Here is a 22,817-nt window from a genome sequence, read left to right as displayed (position 1 = left end):
ACTGTTAAATGCTTTTATGTATGCCACTAGCCAGTATTTTCTTAAGAGTTCTGGTTTCCAGAGTGTCCTCAATAAGACACTCCAGTGAGCTACAACTCCAAGATGCTACTGATTGCCACCATCAGAAGAAAAGGTTTAAGAGAAAATGAACACAAGCCTGTTTTCATTTTACTTCAGGATACAAATAACTAAATAATTTCTGAGAAAGAAGAGAAATATGGAAAGTGTATTTCAGAAATCAGTTCTTCCAGAGGAGAAATACCAGCCATGCTGACACAAGAAAGAACCAGACTGACAAGCAGCCACTTCCTTCTCCCTGTGCCATTGCTGCTTCGATGGCAGAGTCTCTAGACTGAGTATCAAAACCTCTCTAACAACCATCATGGACAGGAGGAGGACCTAGAGGCAGCACACAGTTATGCAGACAAAATTTTTGAGCACCATGCCTGAATGAAGTTTTATATTGTCAGTTTCTACAGATACACATCCATTCTTCCTGTGTTGGTTTCTGGTTTTCAGACTGAAACCATCACGTGCATGTAAACACTGCATTGTCCTTCATCTTGAATTCTGCACCTCCTGGTGTCCCAAGCATCAGCAGATAGCGGGGAAGTTTTGGAACACAGTTCTGCCCTATATCCAGTACCACAAAATCCATTTATGCCCATACTCACAGATTTACCCTTCTGCAGGTTCCCTTCACACGCCTGTTTGGACAGGTCCTGGCGCCCAATCAAGAGACAAACTGCTTCTGGCCAGTCTGAGGCAGGCTGCTCCCGGCAGTAATATATTGCATCTCTAATAGGAAGAGCTACACCAAAGGGAAGAGATTCCAGATCTCTTAAGGTAAAACCTGAAAATGAATTAAAGGGAGGGGAGGGGTTAAAAAAAAAAAAAAAGGAACTGTTTTACCAGAACTAGGTAAATGTGTTTCATATTATGCAAGCACAAGGCTAATGCTTGTGATTGCTACCATTCTGAACTGCTCTTACCAACATCTGTCATCCAAATAACTAACTTTTCAGCCAGGCTGGAAACAGATGTGCTCTGTCTGAAACTGCACCTGTAAAATTAAGGGGAATAAAGGTGAAGCCAATAAAAGCTAGTAAAATACTCAGCAAAAAGTAAAAGACTCTGAGGATGAGGTAATACCAAAGTAACTGCTCATACCGATTGTCATCCTGTTCTGTCTGCTGTTTGCGTTGTCCTAGGAGAGACAAGGCCACATTACTTCCACATTCTCTGAGCAAAAGGAGAGCATATAACAAGCACACAAGGACATGCTATGATGGCATCAAATCAGCATTACCTGATGTAATCTTGTACAAATAATGTGAGGCTTCATTAGACACAGCGCTCTCATCACCCAGTATGTACAGAGCCACGCTCTGGGTAGGAGAGAAATATCATAACACAAAGTTACTTAGTGTGCAGCTGTCACCTGTCAGAACAGGCAGAAGATAACTTCAGAACTTAGACAGTGGGACGGTTTAGTGTGAAAACATTGTTAGGAAAAGGAGACTGAAACAACTGGGGCAAGTAAACTTCCATGCCTTGGATTTCTCTCCTGAAGCTTGGAAAAAAGACATCTTGAAACAACAGAATTTTCTCTCGTAACTGTATCCCAGGTCAAAAGAAAATGATCTTCTAAACAGGAAAACACATTCCTGGTCATCTTTCCCGTGATTCTCACATTAAATTCGATTTCTCTTGCAAACCGCTCATATCAACAAACACCATTTTTCATTTGGTTTCCTCCACTGGAATGGCTCTTAAGTGAATAAAAGTTGGTCCCCATGCAAAGCAGAGTCCATCTCAGCCATCTAGCCAGCAAAATCAAAGCAATCTGTCACTATTTACTTTTTGATACTGCCAAGCCAAAGGTAAAAGACTGTTTAAAGCCGCAGTGCTGCTATTCCAACCCTCCACATGCTGAAGCAGAGGACAGGCTGACTCCTGGTAGTTCGTATTAGAAACTCTAACCCATGATGAGTTGCAGAGTTTCTCCTCCCTCTTTTGCTCTTCACCCACCTCAGGCTCAACATCTCTGCTTCAGACCCTGTACTGGCATTTTTTTTCCTTAAATGCTTTGTGAACAAGCTAGTGAGGCTGACTAGAAGATAACATCAGCACTTAGAGCTACTCATGCGATGAAATATTGATGTTGACAGACACTCAAGAAGAAAGCTGGGAGCTTCTCACTCACAAACTACAGTTAACATGAAGTCACATTATTACTCTGCACATGCCATTACTGCAAACCACAAAAAAACCCCACACATAAGCAGTGAAGCATGGGCTGCTCAAGAGCTGTTCTTCCCAATCTGAAATACCTCCTCCCAGCTGCTAAAACCCATCCACCCCCTCCAGTAATATTGAAGCAATAAAAGGAGGGACTCACAGGGATTTGCTCTGCTAAATATGTACTCCTCTCCCTGTAGAGAGGTTGACACTGCACAAGGATACCCAAGAGAATCTGATGCAGACAGATAAGGTCTGTAAGTTATCAAGTGTGACATCAATCTACAGGAAAGGTTAGGAGGATTTGGGGAACTACAGGCCTGTCAGTCTGACTTTGATGCCAGGAAAGGTTATGGAGCAGATTAGTTTGAGTGCCACCACATGACACACGCAGGACAACCAGAGGGTCAAGCCCAGCCACCATGGGTTCATGAAAGGCAGGTCCTGCTTGACTAATCTGATCTCCTTTTATGACAAGGTGACCAGCTTAGTGGATGGGGGAAAGGCTGTGGATATTGTTTACTTTAGTACAGCATCTTACAATCTCCCACAGCATCCCTCTAGAGAAATTGGCTGCTGATGGCATAAGTGCTCCAGGCTTAGGGAAGAGTGGCTGGAAAGCTGCCTAGTGGAAAAGGACTTGGAAGTTCAAAGCCAGCTGCAAATGAGCCAGCAGTGTGCCCAGGTGGCCAAGAAGGCAAACAGCATCCCACACTTGGATCAACAATAGTGTGGCCAGCAGGACTAGGACAGTGATTGTCCCCCCCCCCATACTCAACATTGGTGAAGCATCTCAAATAGGAGGAGTTGGAAGCTACTGTGTTCCTTGAAAGCTATGACATAGTGGTCATTACTGAAACTTGGTGGGACAAATCCTATGACTGGCATGCAGCTATTGATGGCTACAAGGTGCTCAGAAGGGACATGAAAGGAGGGGTAGAGGTATTGCCCTCTGTGTTAAGAAATGGATAGAGCGTAAAGCGAGCTCCCAAAATTATAGCCAAGAGCAAGTCAAAAGCTTCTTGGTAGAAATTAGAGACAAGGAGAACCCTGTGCTTGGTGTCTACTACAGGCCAATCAAGGGCAGCCTACTGACAAGGCCTTCTTACTCCAGCAACAGGAGGCATCACACTCACAGGCTCTCATCCAGCTGAAGGGTTTCAACTATTCCAACATCTGCTGGAGACATAATACTGAGTTTTGGGCAATGCAGGAGACTCATGAAGTGCCTCAGCAATAACTTCTTAAGACAGGAAATAGAAAGCCCTGTCTGAAGGGTTGCGATGCTGGATTTGATGGTCACTAATACAAGTGAGCTCATCAGGGATGTCAAGACTGAGGGCAGCCTGGGCTGCAGTGATCAGCACTGGTGGAGTTCACAATTCCAAGGAGGAGCATAGCCAGGACCCTGAATTTTAGGAAAGAAAACTTCCTGCTCTTTAAGGAGTTAGTCAATAGGGCCTCTTTGGAAATGGTCATTGGGGACAAGGGAACAGAACAGAGCTGGCAGATCTTTAGGGACACTTTTCACGGCACAAGAGCTCTCCATCCCCAGGTGTAAGAAATCAAGCAAGGAAGGGAAGAGACCAGCATGGCCAAGTTGAGACCTGCTGGTCAAACTAAAAGGCAAGAAGGAACTGCCCAGGCAGTTCAAGCAGCAACAGGTATCTTGGGAAGAGCATAGGGATGCTGTCCAGTTGTGTAGGGATGAGGTCAAGAGGGCCAGGATGTGGCTAGAACGGAACGTGGCAAGGGATGCAAAGAATAACAAGGCAGTTTCTACAGGTATGTCAACCAGAAAATGGAAGTTAAAGAAAATGTACCCCAACGGCGATCAAGAAAGACAAGTTACTAACAACGGACAAGGAGAAGGCTGAGGCGCTCAACAACCTTCTTGCCCAGCTAACTCTCTCCTCAGATCTCCTGAGCTGAAGGACAAAGTCTCTCCCACTCTAAGTGAAGACAAGGTTCATGATCACCTCGGAAACCTGAACATACGCACATCTATGGGACCTGATGAGACCTGATGAGATGTGTCTCAGAGTCCTGAGGACTTTGAGAAGTCCTGGCAGTCAGGTGAAGTCCCTGGTTACTGAAGAAGGGAAACACCCGTTTTATAAAAAGGCAGAAAGGAGGACCCCGGGAACTACCAATCTGTCAGCCTCACCTCTATGCCTGAAAGATCGTGGAACAGATCCTCCTAGAAGTTCTGATAAGACACGGAGGACAGGGATGTGCATGGCTTTACTAAGGGCAAGTCCTGCCTGATCAAGCTAGTGGTTTTCTACAATGAAGTGATGACATGAACAGACAAGGAAAGGGCAATGGATGTGACCTATCTGGAAAGCCCTGGACACGGTCTCCCACAACATCCTTCTCTCTGAGTTGAAAAGGTATGGATTCAATGGATGGACTGTTCAGTGGTTAAGGAATTAGCTGAATGGTTGCATCTAGAAGATACTACGGGTCAATGGCTCAATTCACCATTGATTAATGCTAGATTAATGGTTAGACTTGATAATTTTGAAGGTCTCTCCCAACCTTTAGATTCTATTCTAGGATTCTTTGTGTTAGTATGGAGCAGCAACATTCACAGATGTGTAAGTTTCCCAACAGTACAGCCATAGCAGAGTTCTTTGTCACAGGCTCAATAGTCCTCCAGTATGATCCCACTGCAAATAAACCCTCTGCTCTTTGACTGTGGGTGCTTCACTTGCAGGAAATTAAGCAGCTGGAGCAAATTCTGGCCACAGTGTTGACAGAATTAAACCATATCTTCTTTACCAAAGCACATACCAGTACTACCAGTTTGCTCCTTTCACAGATTCCTGGTAAGTAAGGATAAGGCTGCACTCCTCCTCCTTTCAGACAGGAACTCAGCCACTGAAAGATACTTGGAGGCTCAGCAGAAAAAAATGAGGGGTGGTGCATGAAACCTGTTTGGACTTAATCATATGAAAAGCAATGACAATGAGTTCATGGCAAGTGCACAACAGTTCTCCACTATTCCAAAAGCAAGCACGGCACTACTTCTAACGATAAAAATACAGTATTTCCCCAAAATGTGCCACTTCTCAATCTTGTTAGGTGGAAGTTTATAGCTGGACAGTAGTAAAAATCTGACACCTTCCTATCTTTCCAGAACAGTAAAGTTACCTCACTCCATGATGAAAAGAAATAAATATAGAGTCATTCTCAAACCTCACTGTCCTGTAAATCAGCAACATTAAATTGCTTAAATGAGAGGATAATACAATTACCACCTCTATGCCTTGTCTGCCCAAAAACAGGAGTAGCAAAGCCTGAGCAACGCTCTAAGATCTTTTTTGGGTCAGCACTAACAGTAGTCATGTTGTAGTTTGAGCTGGGTGCCCCCCTGGTGCATTCACTTCCTGTGTCCAGAAGTCCAGCCCAGAGGGATGGACACAGGAAATTGTGTATTCCCTACCATAATTCTTTGCACCACTATAAGATCCAGTGCGGAGTCTGGCACTTCCTCTTTCCTTCCCTCTCCGAGACTTGGTAACTGGGGGAGAGATCTCCCGGCCATGGCCTGATTGGGCCCAAGGCCACAGGGGGATGGGCAGTCTCAGGCCTGGCCAGCTGAGACTAGCCCAGCAGAGGGAGGGGGAAGAAGGAGCCCTGGGGGTTTTGCATGCACCCTCAGGTGGGGATGGGATCTTTCTTTGTCACTGCGCTTTGGGTTTTCTGTAACATTCACTGCTTTCTATTTAAACTTTCATCACTTTTGCAATCCGTTTGCCTGAGTCGTTATTTCTGCCTGTGGTGGGGAGGGGACCTGCCCCAACCCATTACAAGTCATCCTTCCTTGACAAGTGAATTCCAGCTGGTAGGACACTAAACAAAGATAACATCTGACCTTATTTCAGATTTTGTGGGTTTAGCCCTGATTTGGTTTTTATGATCTATGAGGAGCCTGCTGGCCTAGCTGTACTTTCCACAAGAGGGGCACATCTCACTACCAGATGTGAGACAACTGGCAGCCAAGAGTTCTCAGCCAGTCTGAGCTAGGAGTTTGCCAAGATGAAACCATCGTTCCCCGCCAAATTCTTGTTGTCTAGAGTGTCCCATGAGGCACTTATGGCTATACTATGCTCTTTTCGTTCCAGTCTTTTTAGGAAGTTATTAAAAACAAAGGAACAAGGCAACCTCAGCACTATAAGCGTGGTTTTGTATATTGGGATTAAGTCCTGACCAGCTTTAAAGGGAAAAGTCACTGATATGGTCAGTATTATAGAGAATCTTCACATCATAATCACTGAATATCCAGCTTTGCAAAGTCTTACACTCACCTTGATCAATTATGCAAGTCTGTCGAGAGGTTTTTACAAGGGCTGGATAGTCTCTGTAGTAATAATCTATATAAGCTTGAAGTTTTAAGTCCCTAGAATGAGAGTGGTAAATCCTATTAGAAGGGGAAACCCCCACACAAACTTTCTGCATTTCAGTGATATTTTCTGATTTTTTTTTTAATGTTTGTGTATACACTAGGTAAGGAGAAAAGTTCTGACTTCCTTAACTGAGGCTGCCCATGGGCACTGCCCGTTCCCTAAGCAGTGAATCTGTGTTTAATCTTCCCCAAGTACATAAAGTTTTTACCATTCATTTGCTTTCTTCAAATCCGTGAAAAGTCTGCTCCACTCTGGGCTATCCTTAAATTTCCCATTATCAAGAGACACTATGTGATATATGGTATCTGCAATTTGCCATGGACCTACCTGGCCAGCTGGACCAGAAGAACAACAAGTGAACGAATTCCTTCGCCCATCAGAATATTCAGTTTGATCTCCTCATAGATGAGATGAAGAACAAAGAAAACAGCAGGAATATGGGCAAAAAGGAGGGTTGAGGAATCCAAATTAAGGCTCTGTGAAAAGTCATCCTTTGTAGCTGAAACTTCCAGTGGGTCCAGTCGCAAAGCTTTGGCAATGGGATGAGACTCAAAATTCCTATGGTAATCAGAGCTCAACAGATATTCCCAGTCCTAGACCAAATAAGCAAGGAAGAGAAGAAGTTCCACAGTGAACATAACCTTCCAGCAACAAACTCCAAAACACTGTTGCAGAGAAGGTCTTTTTCTCCCCATAAACCAATACAAATGTGACTGTGGTACAGTAAGGTAAATGTGCTGCACAAACCCCACAAGCCACAGAAATTAAATTCTTAAGTTTCATCCTTTTTTTTCCCCCTTCCTAGGTTGGTGGTTTTTTGTGGTTTTTTTTGGTTGGTTGGTGTTTGTTGTTGGGTGGGTTTGGTTTGTTTTTTTTTTTTTTTTTTGTTGTTTTTTTTTTTTAAAGCCTCCTCAGCTTTTTTACAAGTAGCCATGGGAGTGAGACAACTTCACTTGAAAAGGATGAAGCACCTAGTAGAGATTTGACCTTGTCTGAAGACTATCTGGGATTGCTTTGTGTTCTGTATTAAATTAATTTCCAAGTCCAACCTACCTCTCTGGAACACTGATAAGCAAGGTCACATGATGCAGCCACAGCACATGGAAACATAACTTTCCATCTCTAAAAAGCTTGTAATCTCAGATGAGCTCAGAAGAAATGCAGTATCTGAGGGGTGTTTCCTCTGCTTTGCCTTTAAAAAACCCAAACCCCACCCCCACAAGGCTCTTATTTGTAAAAGAGAACTATTTCTTACTTCGTCTGACCCTGTTTCTGATGGTCTAGCCTTCTTGGGAGCAATAACTGGTGAAAGTGATCCTTCAAAATCAAACTGCAAGAAATAAAAAGATCAAAAGCAGCTCAGTATTGAAGTTCCAAACTTTGTACAAGTGAATCACCAATTGTGGAATCCAAATTCAAACTCAGCATTACACAACTCATAAAAAACTTCAAATGCATTCAGTAAAACAGTGGGGGGAAAAAAAAAGAAAACAAGCAAGCTTTAAATGTTGTCATTAAAAATCTACATGGAAAATCCTCTTTAGGAAACAAGAATCTGAGTTGTAATTTGTTTCTCTAGCAAAAACAGGCTTAATATGGATTAGGTGAAGCAAATCTTTAATGCATCACTGCTAGTCAGTAAAATATTTATGATTTACTTTTACCTGACCAGGACAGTTGGTGGTAAGTACCTACATTTAATGATAAATACAGACTAAAATGTATACCTAAAACTTAGCAAAAGATAATTGATTTGTTGGCATCTTGTTAAGACAAAATACAATTTATTTCTGACACAGTTCATTGTCTCTGACCATTTTGAAACTTGAAGAACTATCATTACTCTTAACATAAGCTAGAAAAACAAACATATGAGCTTGTTTACATTACGTGTCCAGGACAGTCTCTCTGTGTTGTAACCCATCATATTCATGAGACATGTAACAAACAAATTCCATTCTGAGTGATAGCTTGGTCCTCCTGGAGCATTATAAGCATTGTACCACTTGACAAGCATTTGTACTGCTATCTCCTTGGGCAGGATAGCTTTGACCCCTTGAAGGCATTTTTTCACTGTTGGAAAAGAAAATAAAATTTAGGTGTGTTTTCCATCTTGCATCCTGGTACTTCTTCCAATCAGTGTTATAAATATTTACAGATCCTCTTATTACACCCGTTTTTAACTCTCTGGATAAACGTCACACCACGCAACTGCCAACAGCTGTTCCTTTAGTTCAGGTTAAGCACAGCCTAATTCATCACACAAAGGGGGAAAAAAGGTCTTTTTTTTTCTCATTACTGAAATTTGTTTGTCATACTCAACAGTAGAGAGCAAAGCAACCTAACGAACAAAGCTCTAAAAGTTCAGCAAGCAAAGCACCAAAAGCAAAAGAGCACACCTAAGTAAATGGCAGCAGCTCTAGATGTAAGTTAACAGAGCTTGGAATATATGGCAGTGAATCCTTACAGTCTAAACTAGGCAGAAACTACTTGAAAAACAACTTCATATGCTAGATTTGGAATCATACCCAATTCTGAAGTGGCAATTTCAGGAACTGTAATCCGAACCATTGTGTTATTGCTGAGTTCCTGAAAAAAATAAAGACAGATAAGAGTCAAACTATGAAATGCATGAAGTCAGGCCAGTAAAGATTTGCAACCTCCAACATTACTTCCAATTAAATTATATCACTTCTGGAGTATTCTACAGAGAGAAAAACAAAAGAGTGCTCTGGTATCTTGTTGTTAATCAGGAGTTGCTGGCAATATCTCACTACGCAGCTGAAACAAACTTGACCTTCATTTTGCTTTGCTAACAAAGTGCTGACACAAAATACAGGATAATACCTACTAAAGTTACTCTGTTGTGGACAGGATCTCTCAGAGCATGAATGAAAGTTCCAATCTGCTGAAAAGTACAGTCTTCAACATAAGTTGAGTCATGAAGTTTGGAAGTATCCCGTAGCTCTGGAACTGGTGATAAAAGCACACCCTGAAAAGCAGTAAAAATGATTGCTTAGCATTGTTGAAGTAAGAGGATCTGAGCAAAGGACAGCTAAATCTGCCATTTAATAAACCAATATGCAACGTAAAAACAATTTTAAATCTTTCCAATCTCTGCCTCACAAGTTTTATGGAACTCAAACTGACAGGGCACCAGTAAACAAATTGGTTTAAAAACAGTTTATTCGGGGGATTTACAGAAGAAAAAGAAAAGATTTAGCTCCAAAACCAATGTTTAAAGTTAAAATCCACCAATCATTTTAAGTTATTACAACTAAACCCCTCCCAAGGCAGGACATCCTTTCTTCTTACCTCTTCCAAGGGCGCCAGATGCTTATTCAAAGGCTTGGATGGAGTGCTGACACTATCCAAGGGAGTGCTTGGCCGAGGCATTTGGGTGGACATTGTCAGGGATGGAGCAGGCAGCCCAGGAATAAAAACTTTCCCCACCTTTTTGTGACAAATATAAAGGAAAATAAACATTTGGGTTACATTCCAAGCTTGCTTATGTATACAGACACCATGAAGTTTTAATAGCTTAAAGGACAAGCTCTAAGAAAAGTAGGTATATAACTAAAACTAAATTCTCTGAAGACTATAAAATTACTGTCTTCAGGTGACGACACACTGAAAAAAATACCATATATTGTCAGTACTGAGAGTAAACCTGTAGCAAGGCTTCACTGAGAAATCTTTATTTTCAGGGATTTCACTTGTTTTTATATACATACATATATAAACACATACATGTGTATACATATATACAAGTACACACACAGAGATGTTGCAGTGTAGAGGGTTTCTGTATACACAAAGATAACATGGTGCATCTCTATAGAACTGAAGAAGCTTCAATTCCTTTGGATGAATCATGTCCATTCTATTAGGCCTTTGTAAAGCAAAAAAAAAAAAGACATCTAAGACAATCTGGCATGCTACAGAGAATACTGGAAGTTTTTTGCACAGGAACAATTCTTAATTTCTGTATTTTTAAAGTTTTCTTTCTTTGAAAGCATTTTATTACTGAAGTATTTTACCACCACCAAAAATAAACCAAAGAGATGATTTAATAATACCACAAGGTGCCACTGACTCTTTAGAACTACTTTTCCAGCACTGTACATAAAATACACTTGCTGTATGAACACAGCCACCTTCCTAAACAAGCAGCAGTGTACAAGAGCCTAAAACGACAGCTTGTAATTTATGATGCACACAAGATCTCTTGTACAGCCTAGTTTGCAACCAAACCTTTCTTTTGGGATAGCAAAACTACTACTTACCCGAACCACTCCAGAATAAAGCACTAGATTTCCACTGCCTTCCAGAACCAGTAGTGTATCAATGCCCTGTAAGAAGCAAGCAGACTATTCAGCATCTTCTCTTTTGGTAAAATGACAATAGTTGGACAAGCAGCAACAAGCCAGGATACTCTACAGTTCATACTCCAGATAGAGGTGCATACCTGCACTGGAGCTGCATCCTTTGCTTGAATATTGGTAACGGAACCAAAGATCAGCTGCGACTTATCGTTGCTCTCTTGAAATTTTACACACCTAGAGATTTGAAGTAACAAAAGGAAATATAAAAGGCCTGTCTTATCTGCTGTACAGAACAAAGGCAGAAAATTAAGACAGTGTCACACAACAGTTACTTTTATTGTGGTACATCTGTTTCCTTCCTCCTCCTTTTGCTTGTTTTGCACTGGTAGTCAACTTACTTTCACCCTGCCAGCCTAATTAACCCCAGTTTACTGCTAAAGGATAAATATGAGGATAAAGAGTATAATTCAAATTACATTTAATGTTCTCTCACAACTTCCGTATTAAATAGCCCAAACCATTTATGCCATGACAGTTAAAAACACACAAGAGCCAATGATGTAGCCATAACTGATCCCACTAGCTGGAGGAATAAATATGTTAAACCCGTGTCTAGCTGGTAATTTTTAGAGTGCTCCTGATCCCAAAATAGGGATGCTCACCGCAGCTGGAGCTGGGATTCCACTAAAAAGCACAAGAACTTCTGTCCACAAAGATCAGTGGTAATAAACACTTTGGACGCTTGGGAATTCTTCTCTCTGTAAGAGGAGCACAACAGTCAATACACTGCATAGACTAATGAAAAAGAAAAATAATGAAGGAAATCACAGTCACCACAAGCTGTAGGGTCAGATTAGACTTCAAGGACCCAGTCTCAGTTTTGGTCACTACTCTTAAAGCTCGTATTCTAGCACTCCGATCTCCACATTCCCCACTCCTTGTCATGCAGAGTGCATGCTACTTGGCTTTGTTCTGTTCAGTCTTAGGTTTTATGCTGTGTTTTGCCCCTTGTCTGGTTACACAAACCAAAAAAAAACCCTAAAGCAATGACCAGGTTAGATCTTTAAAGATCTCATGAAACCATTTCCCAGCTCAGAGGGTTACAAATAACACAGCAGGTGAAACTGCTCCAAGTACTTTTTCAAGGGAGCTGAATGCTCATGCCCCAACGCAAGCACCTAACCTCATGTTTGTGACTGTTTCTGTCCACAGATGATCTATACACAGCTCAGGAACAATTGGTTCAGTTTCTGGTATAAGGAAGGAATCACTGCAGGTGCTGTTTGGCGAATGGGTAATGCTATGCCTCTTTGGTGACTGGGCATTACTGGAGAAGTTGAATCTCTGCACTCCGGAGAAAGAATGGACTCCCAGGGCAGGGGAATGAGAGCGGCTGCAAGCAAAGACATAGCACACTGCTGAAACGTCAATTTTCATGATCAGGTACAGAATCCCACACTGGCAGAGCCTTGAAAAACAAACCAAAACCACTCTAAACCAGTAGTTAGTTCAGTAGCCTCCTTATAATACTGTACAGCACAAGAAAACAATTCTCTAATTAATTTCCAGTCATCTCTGTCAGAATCCAACAGATAAGACTTCAAAAGTAAGAAAGTAAGAAAACAAACATTTTAAGTTGCGTGGTCCACTCCCTCAAAAACTTCTCCTAACCTCTTCCCTCTAAATATGGATTCTTTTAGAAGCTAACTGAAACCACTCCTGGGACTAAAAAAATTGTAGGTGATCCCTGACTCCATTACAGACTGACTACATCATGACAGAACAGCTTTTTCTTTAGCTCTTGCATAGCAATTATTTTCCTGTGCTTTTGGGATAACACCACACCAAAAATCACAATAGTGCTCCCAAAGGGCTTTCAGATGCTCTAACAGAGATGCCTGCAACTTGGACAGATGTGTAATGGCAGAGAAACACAATTCCAAACATCCAACCTATTCCACAGCTCCTATTCTTGGTTATTGCCTGTCTGTACAACCGTGTTCAGAACCCACCTCAAAGCAGCCATGTTGGAGATGGATGGTGAGCGGGACTGCATGCTGGGTGATGACACTGATCTGCTCTGGCTGTGCATGGATGAGTAGGTCTGGAAAGGGGAGCCCACAGGAGAGTCTCCTTTGGAGAAGCTTCTGAGATGAGCAGTCAAAGAGCTGCTAGTGGCAACATGAGGTGGTGTGCCCATCTGCTCTGAGAACTTCAGCACTGTGTTTTGCTCCTGGGAGAAAAAGCAAAGCCGTCTATGCACAAACAGCACACGGGGAGTAACAGCCAGGAAGACTCTCAAAGGGCTTGTTTCATTAGGCAGGTGTTAAAATCTATGCCCAGTAGGCGCTCAGCCTAAGCAGTTATTCCTATCAGTCATGCTCTCTTCTTCAGCCACAAAAACTACTCTTCTGGTTTTCAGAGCAGCAAGTTGTAAGCAAACTGTCTTACTCTCTTCTAAATAGAATAAATCACAAATAGCAGGTATTTCTAACATACATGGCCATAAGGGCATGTCAACACACAAAAACATATTTACTTGACCAGAATGTTTACCTCTGGCTTTACTCTCCGAAGAGTCCAAACAGTATGCATATTCTGCACAGTATCATAGGTCATCACGATGGAAGGTTCAGCATTGACAAACACAATCCTCAAGGTGTAATCAGCAACATACTGCACTCGAGAAGAGCCAAACACACCTGACAAAGAAGCAGTTAAGGATCATGTCTACAGGAGTGTTACCAGTTACATGGTTATCTTTTCTCATACCCACTTTCTTTTGCAGCCTGGGTTCTCTTCCTGAGCAGCTTCCCCACTGACTAAGAAGGTAAAATTTCCAAACTCTTTAAAGAGTGCTCACTTGCAAATTTCATGATACAGAGTATGTTCAAGTGACACATTTAAGCCAGACTGTTGAACTCCAAGTGATACAGTAAAGATGTAAACCTACCTGTAGACTTACACACAAGTGGTGTTATCTCATCTAATGGGTGCAGCATGCTGAACATAGTAGGCAAAGGTTCTCTAGAAAGAAATCAAACAGAACATGTTTGAAAACCAATTGCTGTCTCTTGTAACTGGTACACATGCTGCAATCCCAAAACAGCTCCTCAGACCTTAACAAATATGAGCCCAAAATCTAACAGTAAAGATGTCTATTCACAGAAGCTTATTGGATTAACCAAAGATTGGTGAATCAAATAGGATGATTATGTGGTTTTACAACTCAGAGCACTTGAGCATGACCCCACCTGCTGGCCACGGGGCAGACTGGCTGGCCAGAGTGAACAGAACTCCAAATTGAGTTTGGAGAAGGAAAAGGAAAGAGCCCTTAACCCAGACTCAGCTTAAGAGTTTAAGTCCCACAGCTCCCACATAAGCAGAGAGGCACCAGGTCGTTTGTATCTATCACAGTGCAGCAACCAAGCCACCATCATCTACGATAGCAGCAGCAAAATGGAGTTTTCACCAAAGACCAGGTTGAGTAAGGCAAATAATTATTTTTGCAATAAATAAACTATTTGAGGACCACTATTTCTTATCCCAACTCTTCTCAGGACTTGAAAATCACAAGTGCCTTGAACAGACAAAATCCAAGAGCGAGCAAGAGGCTGCTTAAAGCTGCTCCTCAGTACATCATCCAACTCGTTGCTCTGCTTCTCAGCTGTGCGTTTAGCCAGAGAGCACAGGGATCGTAGGATCCTCACCAAAGGCCAGGATGCTCCAGACTTTTAAAGCATCCTGCAGCTGAGAGAAAAATGTCTCAAGGACAACCCTTTGGTAAATCTCCTAGTCATCCATCACAGTCTGCAACCATGTCCTAGGATAAATTTTAATGCAATCAGGCTAGTAACACCCATATCATGCCTCCTATATCCTATTCCCAGGATCACCACTCCCAATTAGTTCTTAAAACAATGAGAGGAATACCACGGATTGTCAGAATTCAGCCTTTTTAATGCTGTTTCACCAGACTTCACCTGTCCACTTCACAAACACACAGATCCCTTTCATTATTGCTCTTCAACTCTTATTCTCTGTATTAGATCGGCAAAGAACTTATAATGAAACAAGCAAAGCCACTTATTAGATACCTGGGTGGACTTGGAGGTACTTCATGTGAAGAACTGCTGCGCTCAAATAACAAACCATATTTTGTTGGCCAGACATTTGCAACCTAGGAAAAATTACAAATGGATTCATGACATAAAGAACCAAAACTCAAGCAGACACCACCAGCAATGCTTTACACACACCCCCTTGCCCCCATACAGTGTGTAAAAACAGGTTAAAAGCCCACTTCTGGACCAGGAGAAAGAAAAAAAAAAAGACAGCACATACCTGAAAAGGTAAAGCAGCAATGTAATCCTTTCCCTCTATGCTATGCACATTTATACAGGAATTCTGCAATATGCAGATACATTTCTCTACTATTTCTTCACTGCCTGAAACTGAGGATATAAACAAACACACAGTGAAAATTCTATCTTTCCCTAGACATGCTCTCTACATAAGATACAAACTTGAGGGGCACGGCTGTTTTAACACAGCAGGTCTTGATAACTAAACTCACCCAGGAGGGCTCAACTCAACACATTTGTTTGGCATTACAGCAAACAGGAAACTTACCATCAGCTCGTTCATATTTTTCCTGGGGTACAGTGAAATCACACCACAAAGCCTGAAACCAAAACCAGTATAATTATTTCTGGAAAGCAAACTGATGCTGCCACACAACCTCATCTTTCTGTATTTCCCAAAATAGCCCCACCTCAGAAAACAGTCTGAAAACGGTATTTTTTAGCTAACCTGCATTTAGTCACCACCTTTCCACGTTTTCCTACCTGCAGAACAGGGCTGTCAACAGTGAAAGCCTTATAAACAGTAGAGGCTTGGGTTTTACTTCCTTTGCTCCAGATGACCATATTGCTGGCCACATACAGCTCTTCATCGTAGTCCACCTCTTCCCCGACATCACTGACACCTTTCCTCAACTGCCAACTTTCCTGAAAACCAAGATTTTTTAAAAGAAAAGTTACGAGACCTGATAGTGTGATCACAAAAGCCCGTGGCCATAGCTTAGCCAATTTATTTACTAAGTTATAAGGCCAGATGAAAGCTCCTGCGCCCTCGTACCCGCTGCCGCTCGTGGATCGTCACCTCGCGGAGGGACCCCACCAGCCCGGCCGCCCCGTCGGAGGAGCAGAGCTCAGAGGCGGGCTGCAGCCTCCGGAGCTGGAGGGTGAGGGCGCTGGGGTGGCGCCGGCAGTGCTCGCGGCCCCGGGGGGCGAACTCCTGCAAGTCGCCGGCCGCAATCATCGTCGCCCTCTCGTCAGAGTGGTCCGACATGGAGGCCCGATATCCTCATTATTTCTGAGAGGCACGCACGCACACACCCGTCGCGACCGGGCTCTCCGGCTACCCGCGCCGCGCCGCCCGGGGTGTTCGGGAAGCCTGGCAAGAATCGGCAGCGCGGCTAAGGCGAGCACGGGCGCCAGCTCCTCACATGGGCGCCGCCATCTTGTCACTCCCACCCTGCCCCGCGGCGCTGCGCGGCGGACGCTGGGAAGGAAAATGGCAGGGCCGCGTGCCTTGAAGTGTTCAGTCCCTCCAGGATCCGTACGCCGAGTCCGAGGGCATTTGGCTGTGGCTCCTGGGGGCAATGCTGCTCAAATGCCGTTTTGGCGTGGTGTAGTCACACCGATCTTTAAAACATTCGCTGGCGTGTGGTTCAGGTCCTTGGCAGCCTGGTGTGTCCGCGGGCAGCAGAGTACTTCATATCCCGCTGCTACCTCAGCACCCTGCATCTCCGTTTCCCACTCCCATGGCAACTTTCTTAATGAACATGGAGCTGTCTCACCCCACGTTAATCGATTTGCCCCCTTCTCTTCTGAACGTAGCAAGCAACCAAAGCACTGTCCTAAAACTCTTGAGGCTTGTGACAAAACCATCCCTACGCCTCATCTCCCCCTCCCTACAGCCAGCCCCCTATTTCCACAGCTAGGTATTTCATAGACTCATGGAATAGTTTGGGTTGGAAGTGACCATTAACGGTCATCTACTTAAATCCCCTGCGGTGAATAGGAACATCTCTTAACTAGATGTTAACAGCTTCTATAATGATGCTTCAACATATTTTTGCTTTAAGGTGTAAAAGTTGACACAGCTTGGAATACAAGTAAATCTTCTGTCTGTATGGATCAGCTACTTGCTGAAAAAGTATGGACTTAGACTAGACAAGACTGGACTAGACTAGACTAGATTAGAACAGACCAGGTTGGAAGAGACCTTCAAGGTCATCACGTCCAACCCATCAACCAATCCAACCCACTGAAACAACTAAACCATGGCACCAAGCACCCCATCAAGTCTCCTCCTGAAAACCTCCAATAATGGTGACTCCACCACCTCCCCAGGCAGCCCATTCCAATGGGCAATCACTCTCTCTGTACAGAACTTCTTCCTCACATCCAACCTAAACCTCCCCTGGTGCAGCCTGAGACTGTGTCCTCTTGTTCTGGTACTGGCTGCCTGGGAGAAGAGACCATCATCTGTCTGTCTACAACCTCCCTTCAGGTAGTTGTAGAGAGTGATAAGATACATATGCCTGTATGGTGTGTATGGGCTATTACTTTCCAAAGGAAGGCATGATGCTCAGGAAACAAAAAACATTAAGTTAGACTATTTCATAGGACTGCCAGAGCATCCTGGATGCCTGTCACTTGCAGTCATCACCAGGTATGTTGTACAGCACTCCTCACAACATTTCATGTGATATGGATTACCATAACACGTTGAAAGTCTGGGTTCCACTGTCTTAAATCAGCTAGGAAAAAAAATAGTTTCTGATGCACCAGCGAGCAGTGCCTGAGGTGGCTATTACCTTGTGATGTGTGAAGAGAGGTTATGCCTGAGAGAAGGTTGAAGGATTTGGTCTCTTCTCCCAAGGAACAAGTGGTAGGACAAGAGGAGAGAGCCTCAGATTGCTCCTCGGGAGGTTTGGGTTGGACACGAGGAACCATTTGTTCATGGAAAGGTTTGTTAAGTCTCATAATAGGCTGCCCAGAGCTGTGGCAGAGTTGCCATTCCTGGAGAGCGTTAAAAGACAGGTAGATGTGGTGCTGAGGGACATGGTTTAGTGGTGACCTGGCAGTGCTGGGTTAACCATTGGACTTGATCTTAAAGGTCTTATTCAACCTAAATAATTCTATAATCCTCTGTTTCTGTTCATTCCGGAATGGACGCAGGCAGAGCCTGTCGCACTTGTAAAGGCTAAGGCTGAGGATACCAAAACCTTCACAATTGCACTTCTGACTACCAGCACCAGGTGTCAGGCAATTAACCTGATGGGCATTTCTGTGTAATCAAAGGTCGCCCGTGTTTAACTGGGCTGTTTGGATTCCAGCATCTGCTGTTCTGCCTCGGTTGTGGTCTCACAGCAAAAAGTGCAGAAATAGTGCTCTCAGCTAACAAAATCTGGTAGGACAATCAGATTATTTTTATTCTTCTAAAGAACGCGTTTCACTGATGAGATCAGCGCTGTGCTGTTAATCTGACCATCTTGCAGGCGCTGTAGCACTCACAGGCATCTGTCCCACGTGGATGTGCTGACAGTGAGCAAGCTTGCCCTGCGGTCTTTTCAACCATTAGAATGTTGCAAAATGAGCTCTTTACCTCTCATCTTTATAATTGCTCACCTAAAAAAGGTGTTGCTGGCTACAGATCACAGCCAGCTCCTAGTTTTCATGGTGTACTTCCTCCATTTGCATCCATGTAGGATACCAGAAAATGCCTACCCTCCCCCTTTTCTTACTTGGAACCTGTGGTGTGAAGCACAAAAATTTGTCTGACAGGCAATAATAACAAAACAAAGCCTGTGTAAGGTAGCCTGATGGGAACTGGAAGGGTAGTGCCTTCTGATGAGGATGATTTTTCTTTTTCAAGATATTAGTTTCACATGAGAAATCAAGGGAGGAGGGAGAAGCTGGGGAAGAATTTGAAACCGTATTTCCAGTGTGTGATTTGGGGAATCCTTGTTTCAAGGCATGACAATAAACACTATCGTTTTCTCAGAAAGGAGAAGAAGCCTGCTGGGGAAAGACAGGTTTAGGAGAAGCAGGAATTCACCAGAGTGCTTTCAAATCATATCACAATTATGGGCAGGAAGAGAACTGTAAGAAATGGTAACCTGGATCTCCATATCCAGCCAGAGCCCACATTTTCACACAGAGATAAATTTACACAAAGACTGAAATATAAACACTTCTGTGGGCAAGTAAGAGTGCCCAGGGCTCAAAATGAGGAAGGTTCAGGCCAGAGTCCAACCTTTGAAGGTGTCTTCCTGCTTTTGCAAAATAATTTACAGGCCAGAAGAAACTGTCCTAGGAAGAAACAGATGATCCAAGGGACAGAATGTGCCTGGTAAGAGATGTAGCACAAGCCATGTACCCAAAGAAAGCAACACAAGAAAATATCAGAATCACAGAATATTCCGTGTTCTCTGCAAATTGTTTGGGAGATGCATCCTGTGACCAGTATATAACATTTAACACAAATGGCCCATCTGCCTTGAGCTAAAAATATACCGCCAAAAGAGTTTTGTATTTAAAAGAAGAGGAACTTCTGTAAACAGAAATTACAATAGACACGAAAAGGAAACAGAAATTAGGGGTGGGGGGACGAGATTTTTCAAAGTGAAAATAAACATAGAGAAATAGCAAAGAAGGGGGGAAATGTCAACTAATAGCCCTAAGCCCAATTGTTGAGTGCCATTTCTGCTAAATGGTCCCATTTCACAAATGTTTCATTGTCTCCAGAGTCTCTGAATAGTCTTGTGAAGAAATGGTGTTGACGCTTTAAAGTGAAACTGCCAATATCTAAAGGGTCAAGTTCAGGCTCTGCTGAACACTTTGGGATGTCTGTGAGAGCACCTACAATGCTCACTGAGAGAAAGCTGAAAATACCTGTGGAGCTGCTGATGTGATCAGAAGAGGATTATAACTTTTCATTTAGGCAGGATAAGATTATGATCATACAGATAGACATCCTGGTGCTCTGCGTCCATCATACACCAAGACAGCAGGAGAACATGGACTCAAAAGGCAGTGGTCCCTCTTCAGAGGGATGGCTTAGGTGATGGGTCTGATAACTGAGAGCTACAGGACCAAACCATGGTTCAGAATTAGCTGGTACCTGCATAATTACCTGCACTTTGCTCTGCCTTCCTTTTTCATAGGGGAGAGGTGAGTGCTCTCTCTGGAGAGCTGCAAGCATGACTGGTTTAACTGGTTCAGGGTCAGATGCTGATGCTCAGACAGAGGAGACAGGCGCCTTTGTTTCCAATTAAATATTCTCCTTTTATTTTGATCCTCTTTCCTTTGACATCAGTTGGAGGTTTTTTGCCCTCTCATACCGCCCCAGGAGGGCTGTGAAGTATTTGGGACCAAAGAGCACAAGTAGTTTGTGTGCCAACTCCAGCACTATTGAGATTGGGCTCTGAGGTGTGGAAATACATAATCTGCTTGGAAGAAGGCTGTTGAGGCTGCTCCTGAGCCTATATTGCATTGGAAGGAGACTAAGAATGGCAGTATGCCAGGTGAGATGGAAGCTTTACACCACTAACCCATTAGCAGCCAATGTGATCAGACTATCTTCTGTCACCTGCTTCCAGAACTTTCCTATCACAAACCTCAACTGAGAATTTCTCCTCTTGTTTCTCCTCTCTTTCTTCCTCTGCCCCCATGCACCAGCTTCTTCCTCACATAAAGCTGTGTCTGAATGAACCACAGCAAACCCTATCGAGCTGGAGATTAGTTTACCCCAGTGCTGAACAGGAATCAACCTACTGCAAAGAAATTACCCAAATTAGGGGATTTTAGAGAGCTATTTAAATCCTATTCACGTGCCCATGTGTTTGCATAGTTTATTTTTTAACTCTTCTGTAGAAATCATTCCTTCTTCTCCTTGTGTTTGTAGGGGAATGATATGACATAGTCCCAACACAAGGGGCTGTTTCCACACTGCAGCCCACAAAGTCCAAAGACCTTTCCATTGCTTTGTTTGCAAAAACTGCAAAGGCAGCAGCAATGGGGAATGCAGCCAGCTAAAAGTGCTCCCATGTGGCAAAGACTGACTGCAAATGACAACCTCATATCCACAGCCAGCCTGGAAAGACCAAGGGACAAATACCTGTCACCCGATCTCCTTCTCTTCCAGTGACGCTTCATGAAGGAGGAACGCACTCAAAACATGAAGAAAATCAACATATGGAATGCACAGCTCTTAGGCACCACTGAAGACACTCAATCTTCTTGTAGCAGCCTTTCTTCCTTCCTTGATTGTGGGCCTCTGGTGATACATGCCTTTCCTTTGCTGCTGATCACTTCAAGATGTGAAAGGCTGGTCTGGAGTAAAAGAGGCAGCGATGGGAGACGGGAAACTCAATCCCTGTCACCAAGCCCTGAGAATATGCAGTGAATAAACAGCTGTGCAAGTCAAAGAAGTCTAAGAGCAATTTATTATTTTTCACTGAACTTAAGACATTTTTTCTTCCCTATTGGAAAATATTTCAGAATGGATTTTATACAGTTATTTTAATTCTATCAGCCTTCCCAGCTTTTGTTATATATAACACCCAGAAATGAGCAGTGTCAACACAGAGCTGTCTTCTCACCACATCTCTGTCTCCACAGTGTGCTAATCAAACAATTACATCTCTTTCCCTAACTTCAAGGCTTCAAGAAAGATGATAGTGAAAGTTACACTTGTGGCATAGCTGTGAAGAATATTCTGAGCTGGGAGCAGAAAGGTTGCAGCAAAGAAATAGGCTGAATCATGTCAGGGATGTCTGCTAGCTCCCCAAATCCCAGTCCCTTTCCTTTTGTGGTGGGGGAAATGATGATGGCTTGGTCCCAAACCTTTTCAAGCATTGCCAGTGTTTGGGTTGTGGTCTGAATACCTAGAAACTTCCTTGTTTCCTTCCCTTGTTATCAGGACACGGGCTCTCTTTGATGTTAATTGATTTGCAAATGAGAAGGAACAATGCTTTCAGCCCACCACCTTCCTAGCCTACAACATATGGTCCTGTACCTGGTCCCCCAAGCAGCAGCAATGTCCCCACCTTTTTGGTATGAGCCTCTGCAGGAACGTAAAACTGGAAAGAAAGAAGTCCTGGTCCTCAGAACATGCAAGTTCTCGTCCTCAAAGCACAGAATTATAGAACAATTTGGGTTGGAAGGGACCTTTAGAGGTCATCTAGTCCAACCACCCTGCAGTCATCAGGGACATTTTCAACTAGATTAGGTTGTCCCAGTGTAAAAATCTGCCTTCTATCTAGTCTAAATCTTCCTCTTCTGGTCTAAAACTATCATCCCTTGTCCTGTTACAAAAGGTTCTGCTAAAAGTCTGCCCCCATCTTTCTTATTAGGTCACTTTAAGTAATGAAGGGCCAAAAGAAAGTCTCTCCAGAGCTTTCTCTTCTCCAGGCTGAACAACATGAACTCTCTCAGCCTGTCCTGATACAAAAGGTGTTCCAATATTCAAGTCCTGGGCCGCAGAACTTGCAAGTTCTGGTCATAAGAACAGCAAGAACAGCACTAAGCACCTTTCGGGTATTAGGAACAATTTCTTCCCCCAAAAGATTGTCATGCATTGGGACAGGCTGCTGAGAATAGTGGTGCACTTAACATCCCTGAAGGGATTTAAAAGACTTGGAGATGTGGTGCTGAGGGATGTGGTTTAGAATAATAAAATCTTTTAGATTGAAAAAGAGCTTTAAGATCATGGAGTCTGTTAACCCAACACTGCCAAGTCCACCACTAAACCATGTCCCTCAATA

General features: G+C 43.3%; 1 protein-coding gene across 1 annotated transcript in view; it reads right to left on the bottom strand.

Annotated features, from left to right (window-relative positions):
* The window catches only part of ANAPC1 (anaphase promoting complex subunit 1), a 36,019-nt gene extending 19,512 nt beyond the window's left edge, over positions 1-16,507 (bottom strand). The window contains exons 1-24 of the mRNA XM_054180016.1: positions 16,118-16,507; positions 15,826-15,987; positions 15,611-15,662; positions 15,323-15,432; positions 15,076-15,158; positions 13,932-14,005; positions 13,535-13,680; positions 12,991-13,211; positions 12,162-12,371; positions 11,641-11,736; positions 11,122-11,212; positions 10,940-11,005; positions 9,969-10,106; positions 9,505-9,645; positions 9,182-9,242; positions 8,539-8,726; positions 7,909-7,983; positions 6,981-7,246; positions 6,555-6,646; positions 5,038-5,186; positions 1,310-1,388; positions 1,171-1,207; positions 993-1,063; positions 675-853 (exon numbers count right to left, since the gene is read on the bottom strand). Coding sequence (XP_054035991.1) covers positions 675-853; positions 993-1,063; positions 1,171-1,207; positions 1,310-1,388; positions 5,038-5,186; positions 6,555-6,646; positions 6,981-7,246; positions 7,909-7,983; positions 8,539-8,726; positions 9,182-9,242; positions 9,505-9,645; positions 9,969-10,106; positions 10,940-11,005; positions 11,122-11,212; positions 11,641-11,736; positions 12,162-12,371; positions 12,991-13,211; positions 13,535-13,680; positions 13,932-14,005; positions 15,076-15,158; positions 15,323-15,432; positions 15,611-15,662; positions 15,826-15,987; positions 16,118-16,330 — 3,000 coding nt within the window. The 5' untranslated portion in view covers positions 16,331-16,507. The remainder of the gene's footprint in view (positions 1-674; positions 854-992; positions 1,064-1,170; positions 1,208-1,309; positions 1,389-5,037; positions 5,187-6,554; positions 6,647-6,980; positions 7,247-7,908; positions 7,984-8,538; positions 8,727-9,181; positions 9,243-9,504; positions 9,646-9,968; positions 10,107-10,939; positions 11,006-11,121; positions 11,213-11,640; positions 11,737-12,161; positions 12,372-12,990; positions 13,212-13,534; positions 13,681-13,931; positions 14,006-15,075; positions 15,159-15,322; positions 15,433-15,610; positions 15,663-15,825; positions 15,988-16,117) is intronic.
* Positions 16,508-22,817: the final 6,310 nt, after the last annotated feature.

The sequence above is a fragment of the Dryobates pubescens genome, chromosome 3 (assembly GCF_014839835.1).
Source record: "Dryobates pubescens isolate bDryPub1 chromosome 3, bDryPub1.pri, whole genome shotgun sequence".
Classification (NCBI taxonomy): Eukaryota; Metazoa; Chordata; class Aves; order Piciformes; family Picidae; genus Dryobates; species Dryobates pubescens.
The sequence above is the reverse complement of the archived record's forward strand: the minus strand, read 5'-3'. Positions and strand labels throughout refer to the sequence as shown.